The 11,402-nt window shown below is 49.3% G+C and overlaps 1 protein-coding gene and 1 long non-coding RNA gene across 2 annotated transcripts; both read left to right on the plus strand.

Moving 5' to 3' along the window:
• On the plus strand, nt 1-591 carry LOC129773794 (DNA damage-binding protein 1-like). Its single transcript, XM_055777444.1, has one exon. The coding sequence runs from the start codon at nt 94-96 to the stop codon at nt 589-591; it is 498 nt and encodes a 165-aa protein (XP_055633419.1). The 5' UTR covers nt 1-93.
• A 55-nt stretch (nt 592-646) lies between these two features.
• Nucleotides 647-1,308, plus strand: LOC129779542 (uncharacterized). Its single transcript, XR_008743695.1, has 3 exons — nt 647-840; nt 896-1,065; nt 1,126-1,308. It is a non-coding gene; the product is annotated as an uncharacterized LOC129779542 (long non-coding RNA).
• The last annotated feature ends 10,094 nt before the right edge of the window (nt 1,309-11,402 follow it).

Consider the following 11,402-nt stretch of genomic DNA (forward strand, 5'->3'; position numbering starts at 1 on the left):
TTGGTACAATTAATGAAATTCAAAAGTTACACATTCGAACGGTACAAATTGGAACAGGAAGCTTCTCAATAGTTTGGTGTTATAACGGTGCGAATGGATCTTCAGGACTCGAGTGGTCTGACTCCTTCGAGACAGAGCGCGTCAGCTCAGACAACAAATGTAACTTACTCGAGCAACATGGCACTGCTTAAGCCAGGAGCCAGTAGTGCCGAGTTTGGTCAAGAAGTTGAAATTCACAATCTACTTATCATCGATCAGAATACGTTCGAGTTGCTACATGCACATCAATTCATGCAAACGGAGTATACTATGTCAATGATTTCGGCGAAGTTGGGTAACGACTCGAATACTTATTGCATCGTCGGCACAGCACTGGTACATCAAGCGGAACCGGAACCCAAAGTAGGAAGGATTATCATCTATCACTACGCGGATGGAGCCCTCACTCAAGTTAGCGAGAAGGGAATCAAGGGAGCGTGCTATTCTCTCATTGAGTTTAACCGTCGTGTATTAGCTAGCATCAATTCAACTGTACGATTGTATGAGTGGACTGATGATAAGAATTTGCGACTTGAATGTAATAAACATTGAATGTAATAACATTTCAATAACGTGTTGGCATATAAAACCAAGGGTAAACAAGATTAATGCAATCACTTGGATTCCTCAGAGTAATGGTTTTTTTACAGGCGACTTCATTTTGGTGGGTGATTTGATGCGATCTGTCACGCTGGAGGTAATTTTGAGGAGATCGCTCGCGACTATTAACCAAATTGGATGACAGTGATTTCTTCGGGCGGATAACAGAACAATCTATTTGTTTGCCTAAAAGATGGCTAAGTAGGATTTCCGTAGCTCTGTTTATAATACGAACAATTTTTGTTTTTATTTGAAGGGCCGCAGCAACGGACGACGAACGATAGCAAGTACCAAAGGTTGCTCAATGCGATCTCGGTGATATGGTGAATGTATTCCGCCACGGTTCGCTCGTGATGCAAAACTTTGGTGAGCTAACGACGGCGAAAACGGGTTGTGTGCTATTTGGCATAGTCAGCGATGCAATTGGTCTGGTCACACAAATACCACCCGATTATTATGAATTATGAATTTCTTCGAATATTACAGGGAAATTTGACTGACACAATCAAATCTGTTGAAAATTGCAGATCGACGTGGATGGAACTAAGAAGGAAGCGGCCGTACATGATATAATCAAGATTATAGAAGACCTAACATGGATACATCAGGATGTCTAGTGTTGATCATTATTATTGAATGGATGCTATCAGTTGTTTTCTGGTTGACAAAACGAGAAGTTACATTTTTTTCTAAAAAAGTTTATTAATAAATCAACTCATTCAAAGAGAGATGTTCGAACTGGCTGCTGGACGAAGATCAAGCAAGCTCATGAATTTCAGCAATGGTCGCGAAAAATAATTTCATGTTTGTAGGGTAATAAAGAAATTTCAGTGAACGTATTGTTTACTACACATTATTTTAATTCGAATAGTCATGAATATTGTATTGGAGGAATATTAAAATATGTTATGGGATACAATTTATATTTCCCAGGGCATTCTGGTATTCCGGGAAACGAACAAGCAGATCACTTAGCCAAACAAGGATTAACAGAAACTCAACTTGACATCCCAATACCAGCCCAAGATGTCACACATGCTATCAAAAGCAACATCTGGCAGGCGTGGGAACTGGAATGGAACCGAAGCCGAGTACAACTCAGGCAAATCAAAAACACACCTGGAAAATACCCGGATCGCACGTGCGCTTCCGATCAGCGTATCCTATCACGAATACGAATAGGGCATACTCGTCTCACTCACTCCCATCTGCTAAAACACAACCCTCCACCGATTTGTACATGTTGTGGAATACGACTAACAGTGCAACACATTCTAATCGATTGCAGAGCATTCGCCCAAACACGCAGTGCTTGCGGGATCAACGGAACTTTAGCTGATATCCTAGCGTACAATCCTCAGAAAGAAGAATTTGTTATTAAATTCCTCAAAGACAGCAACTTGTATAACGAAATTTAACCGAAAACAATGTTAAGTCACGTTATGTAATTATCTTTCAAAGCGACACGAGTGCCATAGTAATGGTAAAGTGTCTTTAATAAACAAAAAAAAACAAACAAAAAAAAAATTCTCAAATGGGGATCAACACTAGGGTAGGAGCCTGCCCGTTGGTCTCAAATGTTCCTATCTCACGCCTCCACGAAGATCATATGACGACATTTTTAGATCGGGCGTGAACTGGAAACACACACCTGGTCTTGGCTCCGAGAACGGGTGTCGAAAGTGGCTAAGTGAGGGGGTGCGAGCGAGTCAGAGCGCTATATCTCTCCCGGGGAAGGCCTCCCGGGTCATGGAGGCCTTGCCAACCCGCTGTCTCCCGGGCAAAGGAGATACACCCAGACAATGGAGCTAAGGTCAAGACGAATACTACGAATGCGATCACCCGAGGAGGGTCCCCGAACTGGAGCTGGTCCTGGAACGGGCGTAAGAGCGAGCGGCCAGCGGCTGGAGGGCGATGTGCAAGAGCGGGCCACCAGCCGGGTTCAACCCGAAGAGCTACCGCCACACGGAAACAGCAGCCATCGACATCACCAACGAAACGCTGCGCCTACGAGGCGTGTTGCGACTGTCAGACGACAGTCGTCCACACTTGTGGGTACTACTAGGCGACGGATCATGTGGACACACGAAATGAACGAATTCGTGATCCGCGCCTATTACATCTGCACTGCTTTGGAGACGGACATGAGCGGTCGCCCTCGAATACTAACAATGTTCGAGGAAGCGTATCCAGAGTTCGTCGGGAGGCTTGACCAAAACGCGATGAACGCGAGGCGTAGAGCGATTGTACGCAACAATATGCTCTCCCAAACGCAAGTCGACGAGATCAAGCAGCAGGTGCAGAGAGAACTAAGCTCCAGAACAAGCAGAGCAAGCGATGTGTCGAGACGAAGTTCAGTACGGCTGAGCAATTCATTCGCGAGTGGGACACGCGAATCAGCACCAGTGGAGGCCACAGTACAACAACCCCCTGAGCCGGAAGACCCACAGCCAGATCAACAACTACTACGCGATCTGGTCTTCCATTACGACGAGGCGATCTCACAGTTCCGCGACACGGACCCTTTGTCGCGCCCCAGGATCCCGAAGTTACAGCATTCCCGCAGGCTGACAAGTGCAGTAAAGCTCATGAACGAGCACGTTCTTCCGCTGCACTTGGTTGATGCTGAGAACATGGAGGAGCTGCAACTGAAAGTTTACTGTGCTGCTGTGGCGACCGCCAAAAGTTTAGGATACCGTATTAGGCCAAGAGGCAGACTGCTCCAACATCTCCGTGAAAGGCGTGAGCCTCCATGGCGAAGGAGATTGGAGCAACGGATCCTAAACAAGCGCGCCGCAATTGGAAGACTGATGGCGTACAAAAGAGGCAGCAGATCGGCGAAATTATGTCGCCAAGTTGCTGTGATCGTGCGGCCTACTGAACTTCGCCAGCTGGGAGCTCACCAGCTGACGGAAAAACTCGACACACTGGTACAGCAATTGAGCGTCCTTACAAAACGGCTGAAACGTTACTCTGACTCTGCAAAGCGCCAGGAACAAAATCGGATGTTCAGAGATAACGAGAAAGCGTTCTACGACCACATTAGCGACGAGAAGCCCGACTACCGCGAAGGTTTGCCAGATATTAGCGATGTGACGAACTTCTGGGCTGGTATCTGGGAGACCCCAGTAGAACATCGCGACGGGCAAATGTGGTTAAGACGGGAGGAGGAGAGTTGTGGTGAAATTGGAGAGATGCCAGCTATCATCGTCGGAGAGAACGATGTCCGCGAAGCCTCGCGGTACCTGAGGAACTGGGCAGCACCGGGCCCCGATGGTGTCCAGAACTTTTGGCACAAGAAGCTGACCGTCGCACATCCAAAGATAGCTGAGTGCTTCAACAAGGTGCTACGTGACCCACACAACCTTCCTGAATTCGCCACCCGTGGCGTCACCTTCCTCCTCCCGAAAGACAGCAACACATTGAACCCACCAAAGTACAGACCGATAACGTGCCTATCGAGTCTGTACAAAATACTGAGCAGCATAATTACCGCCAAAGTTTCTGCTCACTGCGAACAGCATCACATCATCGCAGAAGAGCAGAAAGGATGCAGGAAAAATACGCATGGCTGCAAAGACCAGGCCATCATCGACGCAGCCATAGTCGGCCAGGCGGTATATAACCAGCGGAACCTAAGTATGGCCTACATCGATTACAGGAAGGCTTATGACTCCATACCTCACTCGTTTCTCGTCCGGGTATTGGAGCTCTACAAGATTGATCCCGTCGTCGTTAGGTTCCTGCAGCATGCGATGAGGCAGTGGAGCACGTCTCTGCACCTCAGTGATGGGGAAAATGTGTTGCAGTCTAGAACGCTGCAGATAAAGAGGGGGATATTCCAAGGCGACTCTTTCAGCCCGCTTTGGTTTTGTCTGGCACTGAACCCCCTCAGTAGGACGCTCAATAGAAACGGTCATGGCTATAAAATAAGGTATGGCGACGGCGCCCACGAAGAAGTGACCCATACCTTCTACATGGATGATCTCAAGGTCTACGCTGATTCACGTCAGCGTCTAGGTGTAGCTATCCGGGTTGTCGAAGACATAAGCAGGGACATCTGCATGGAGTTCGGCCTCGACAAGTGCCGCTGTGTCCATCTGCTGAAAGGGCAGCTTACCGAATCCGGAGGTTACGAGGTCTATGATGGCGAGTTCATAAGAGACATGGTTTGTGGCGAATCCTATAAATATCTTGGATTCCGACAGCTCACCGGGATTCGCCACTCCGACATCAAGACGGAGCTGCGAGACAAGTTCTTGAGTCGAGTGAACTGTGTCCTGATGACTTTCCTCAACGCGGGAAACAAGGTACGCGCGATCAACACATTCGCGGTTCCCCTGCTGACCTTCAGTTTTGGTGTAGTCAAATGGAGCAAAACTGACCTAGAGGACCTTGAGAGGAGGATGAGGAAAGCATTTAAAGAGGCCGGAATGCACCATCCTCAATCGGCACTGGAGAGAGTTTCACTGCCACGCAAAGAAGGGGGACTTGGAATAGTCGACATATCTGCACTGTGTGTTGCCCAGGTACGACAACTGCGCGAGTACTTTGCAGAACGCGCCAACCAAAACGCGCTATACCGGGCTGTCTGCGCCGCCGACAGAGGATACAGCGCTCTGCACTTGGCGCAAGCGGAGTACCAACTCAACTGCAATCTGCAGACAGTGGAGGAGAAGATTGCAGCTTGGAAGCAGAAGGCAGTGCATGGTGCCCACCCCCATCAACTGGACCGGCCACACGTCGACAAGGCCTCATCTAATCTGTGGCTAACGCGTGGTGAACTCTCTTCAGTAGTAGAAGCCGACATGATAGCCATCCAGGACAGGATAATGCCGACGAGAAACTGCAGGCGGTACGTCTGGCATCAAGACGTTGATGACATTTGACGGATGTGCCATCAACCAGGTGAAAACATAGAGCACATTATGGGAGGCTGTCCCGTTTTGGCCAACGCAGCCTACACCGAGCGCCACAACAACGTGGCCCGTATTGTTCATCGACAACTGGCGCTCCAATGTGCTCTACTCGAAGACAACGTACCAAACTACCGGTACCTGCCTGCACCTGTCCTGGAAAATGACCGTTTCAAGCTGTACTGGGATCGCACTGTTCTGACCGACCTCTCGATCCACCACAACCGTCCAGATATAATGGTTTACGACAAGAGCGACCGCAAAGTCACCATCATCGATGTCGCTATTCCACTGAACCAGAATCTGGAGGAGACCCACGGTCGCAAAATCTGCAAGTACCGACCATTGGCCGTGGAGCTCAAGGAACTGTGGGGGCTAAGGGAGGTCCCAAGAATTGTCCCAGTCGTTCTCTCTGGAACTGGAATTGTCCCGAAGACACTTCTGGAAGCGCTAAAGGTGTTGAACATGGAGAAGGAATTGGCCGGCATCCAAAAGTCGGTCATCCTTAGCACCTGCGCGATTGTCCGACAATTTCTCGGTCAGGACTAAAACAGCACGAGCATGCAGATACGTGCATTCCGCAGAGCCTAGACCCCCTTTGGCATTCAGAAGCCCGGGGGCAGGTGAAAATTCTGGCTAGGTTCGCCTAGTTAAGAAGTGAGATAAGTCTGCCAAAAAAAAATGTTCTCAAATGGGGATCAACACTAGGGTAGGAGCCTACCTGTTGGTCTCAAATGTTCCTATCTCACGCCTCCACGAAGATCATATGACGACATTTTTAGATCGGGCGTGAACTGGAAACACACCTGGTCTTGGCTCCGAGAACGGGTGTCGAAATCGGCTAAGTGAGGGGGTGCGAGCGAGTCAGAGCGCTATATCTCTCCCGGGGAAGGCCTCCCGGGTCATGGAGGCCTTGCCAACCCGCTGTCTCCCGGGCAAAGGAGATACACCCAGACAATGGAGCTAAGGTCAAGACGAATACTACGAATGCGATCACCCGAGGAGGGTCCCCGAACTGGAGCTGGTCCTGGAACGGGCGTAAGAGCGAGCGGCCAGCGGCTGGAGGGCGATGTGCAAGAGCGGGCCACTAGCCGGGTTCAACCCGAAGAGCTACCGCCACACGGAAACAGCAGCCATCGACATCACCAACGAAACGCTGCGCCTACGAGGCGTGTTGCGACTGTCAGACGACAGTCGTCCACACTTGTGGGTACTACTAGTCGACGGATCATGTGGACACACGAAATGAACGAATTCGTGATCCGCGCCTATTACATCTGCACTGCTTTGGAGACGGACATGAGCGGTCGCCCTCGAATACTCGCAATGTTCGAGGAAGCGTATCCAGAGTTCGTCGGGAGGCTTGACCAAAACGCGATGAACGCGAGGCGTAGAGCGATTGTACGCAACAATATGCTCTCCCAAACACAAGTCGATGAGATCAAGCAGCAGGTGCAGAGAGAACTAAGCTCCAGAACAAGCAGAGCAAGCGATGTGTCGAGACGAAGTTCAGTACGGCTGAGCAATTCATTCGCGAGTGGGGCACGCGAATCAGCACCAGTGGAGGCCACAGTACAACAACCCCCTGAGCCGGAAGATCCACAGCCAGATCAACAACTACTACGCGATCTGGTCTTCCATTACGACGAGGCGATCTCACAGTTCCGCGACACGGACCCTTTGTCGCGCCCCAGGATCCCGAAGTTGCAGCATTCCCGCAGGCTAACAAGTGCAGTAAAGCTCATGAACGAGCACGTTCTTCCGCTGCACTTGGTTGATGCTGAGAACATGGAGGAGCTGCAACTGAAAGTTTACTGTGCTGCTGTGGCGACCGCCAAAAGTTTAGGATACCGTATTAGGCCAAGAGGCGGACTGCTCCAACATCTCCGTGAAAGGCGTGAGCCTCCATGGCGAAGGAGATTGGAGCAACGGATCCTAAACAAGCGCGCCGCAATTGGAAGACTGATGGCGTACAAAAGAGGCAGCAGATCGGTGAAATTATGTCGCCAAGTTGCTGTGATCGTGCGGCCTACTGAACTTCGCCAGCTGGGAGCTCACCAGCTGACGGAAAAACTCGACACACTGGTACAGCAATTGAGCGTCCTTACAAAACGGCTGAAACGTTACTCTGACTCTGCAAAGCGCCAGGAACAAAATCGGATGTTCAGAGATAACGAAAAAGCGTTCTACGACCACATTAGCGACGAGAAGCCCGACTACCGCGAAGGTTTGCCAGATATTAGCGATGTGACGAACTTCTGGGCTGGTATTTGGGAGACCCCAGTAGAACATCGCGACGGGCAAATGTGGTTAAGACGGGAGGAGGAGAGTTGTGGTGAAATTGGAGAGATGCCAGCTATCATCGTCGGAGAGAACGATGTCCGCGAAGCCTCGCGGTACCTGAGGAACTGGGCAGCACCGGGCCCCGATGGTGTCCAGAACTTTTGGCACAAGAAGCTGACCGTCGCACATCCAAAGATAGCTGAGTGCTTCAACAAGGTGCTACGTGACCCACACAACCTTCCTGAATTCGCCACCCGTGGCGTCACCTTCCTCCTCCCGAAAGACAGCAACACATTGAACCCATCAAAGTACAGACCGATAACGTGCCTATCGAGTCTGTACAAAATACTGAGCAGCATAATTACCGCCAAAGTTTCTGCTCACTGCGAACAGCATCACATCATCGCAGAAGAGCAGAAAGGATGCAGGAAAAATACGCATGGCTGCAAAGACCAGGCCATCATCGACGCAGCCATAGTCGGCCAGGCGGTATATAACCAGCGGAACCTAAGTATGGCCTACATCGATTACAGGAAGGCTTATGACTCCATACCTCACTCGTTTCTCGTCCGGGTATTGGAGCTCTACAAAATTGATCCCGTCGTCGTTAGGTTCCTGCAGCATGCGATGAGGCAGTGGAGTACGTCTCTGCACCTCAGTGATGGGGAAAATGTGTTGCAGTCTAGAACGCTGCAGATAAAGAGGGGGATATTCCAAGGCGACTCTTTCAGCCCGCTTTGGTTTTGTCTGGCACTGAACCCCCTCAGTAGGACGCTCAATAGAAACGGTCATGGCTATAAAATAAGGTATGGCGACGGCGCCCACGAAGAAGTGACCCATACCTTCTACATGGATGATCTCAAGGTCTACGCTGATTCACGTCAGCGTCTAGGTGTAGCTATCCGGGTTGTCGAAGACATAAGCAGGGACATCTGCATGGAGTTCGGCCTTGACAAGTGTCGCTGTGTCCATCTGCTGAAAGGGCAGCTTACCGAATCCGGAGGTTACGAGGTCTATGACGGCGAGTTCATAAGAGACATGGTTCGTGGCGAATCCTATAAATATCTTGGATTCCGACAGTTCACCGGGATTCGCCACTCCGACATCAAGACGGAGCTGCGAGACAAGTTCTTGAGTCGAGTGAACTGTGTCCTGAGGACTTTCCTCAACGCGGGGAACAAGGTACGCGCGATCAACACATTCGCGGTTCCCCTGCTGACCTTCAGTTTTGGTGTAGTCAAATGGAGCAAAACTGACCTAGAGGACATTGAGAGGAGGATGAGGAAAGCATTTAAAGAGGCCGGAATGCACCATCCTCAATCGGCACTGGAGAGAGTTTCACTGCCACGCAAAGAAGGGGGACTTGGAATAGTCGACATATCTGCACTGTGTGTTGCCCAGGTACGACAACTGCGCGAGTACTTTGCAGAACGCGCCAACCAAAACGCGCTATACCGGGCTGTCTGCGCCGCCGACAGAGGATACAGCGCTCTGCACTTGGCGCAAGCGGAGTACCAACTCAACTGCAATCTGCAGACAGTGGAGGAGAAGATTGCAGCTTGGAAGCAGAAGGCAGTGCATGGTGCCCACCCCCATCAACTGGATCGGCCACACGTCGACAAGGCCGCATCTAATCTGTGGCTAACGCGTGGTGAACTCTCTTCAGTAGTAGAAGCCGACATGATAGCCATCCAGGACAGGATAATGCCGACGAGAAACTGCAGGCGGTACGTCTGGCATCAAGACGTTGATGACATTTGCCGGATGTGCCATCAACCAGGTGAAAACATAAAGCACATTATGGGAGGCTGTCCCGTTTTGGCCAACGCAGCCTACACCGAGCGCCACAACAACGTGGCCCGTATTGTTCATCGACAACTGGCGCTCCAATGTGCTCTACTGGAAGACAACGTACCAAACTACCGGTACCTGCCTGCACCTGTCCTGGAAAATGATCGTTTCAAGCTGTACTGGGATCGCACTGTTCTGACCGACCTCTCGATCCACCACAACCGGCCAGATATAATGGTTTACGACAAGAGCGACCGCAAAGTCACCATCATCGATGTCGCTATTCCACTGAACCAGAATCTGGAGGAGACCCACGGTCGCAAAATCTGTAAGTACCGACCATTGGCCGTGGAGCTCAAGGAACTGTGGGGGCTGAGGGAGGTCCCAAGAATTGTTCCAGTCGTTCTCTCTGGAACTGGAATTGTCCCGAAGACACTTCTGGAAGCGCTAAAGGTGTTGAATATGGAGAAGGAATTTGCCGGCATCCAAAAGTCGGTCATCCTTAGCACCTGCGCGATTGTCCGACAATTTCTCGGTCAGGACTGAAACAGCACGAGCATGCAGATACGTGCATTCCGCAGAGCCTAGTCCCCCTTTGGCATTCAGAAGCCCGGGGGCAGGTGAAAATTCTGGCTAGGTTCGCCTAGTTAAGAAGTGAGATAAGTCTGCAAAAAAAAAAAATTATATTTCATTCAAAGTAATCAGGTATACCTACACTGAGAGAAATATTTAGTAAATATAACGAATTTTTCGGTAAATAATACCAATCTATAGTCATTTTCGACCGTACTAATAAACACGTATGTCAAGCAAAACCATGAATCGTAAGCCCAACATCGGCTACATTTTCCCGCTGAAAATGCAGAATTATATCCATATTATACCTCCGTATTGCATTATGGCAACAATGAAAATGGTTAATACGCGTTAATTCAGTTAATTTTAATTCAGGTTTACAAATGTTATCGAGTAAAATGTACTAAACTCTTGTAGGGATGCGGGTTTGTTGACAAAATGTACAAAAAATTTGTACATTCTACTAATTTTGCATTACCAAATGTATTTGGTAGTTTTCGACCGGGGATTTTTCTAAGTGTATAAGGTTGGATATTTCCTAGCGTTCGTATTTTCTCATCGGACTTGACACTTTCAAGTGTCAAATCATATTCTGAAGAAATGTCGACCCTACGAATTAATAAATAAGTTAGTGATCTTGGAATGCGATCATATTACTTATTCTTATTCGACAGCTTCTTTCGCTCAAGCTGATCCTGCAGCGCGATGCCTTTCTTGAACTCTTCCTCAAGCGAACATATTATGCCACCACCACCGTGGCTTTCATCACTGAGCAGAACTGAAAGACCAGTTGTACCCGCAGATGACAACAGGAAAATGTTGCTGCTGTTGGTGCAACTGAAGCTGGTGGTGGTTTCCCACTAAAGCATATGTGGATTGGAATGGGCGACAATTTGGGCGAATAGGTGCCACCACTATCGTCCGGACCCTCCTGAGACTAACACTTACTATCGAAACCTCCATCACTTGTGTTGTATCCAGAATCGAAGTGAGCACGTCTGTTCCGGGTACCGTCCAACAGGCTACCGGATGAATTTTTCGACGAGCGCCGACCCCCGTAAGGCAGTTTTTAGGCAATATACAAGATGCTAACGCTTGGTTTTGCAGAAAATATTTAGCGACTGTAGTGTCAAAAAATAACAAAGCGAAAAAAAATTAACATTCGTTTCTATAATTTACAATCGTCTTATAATAATA

This window comes from Toxorhynchites rutilus, chromosome 3 (assembly GCF_029784135.1).
Source record: "Toxorhynchites rutilus septentrionalis strain SRP chromosome 3, ASM2978413v1, whole genome shotgun sequence".
NCBI lineage: Eukaryota > Metazoa > Arthropoda > Insecta > Diptera > Culicidae > Toxorhynchites > Toxorhynchites rutilus.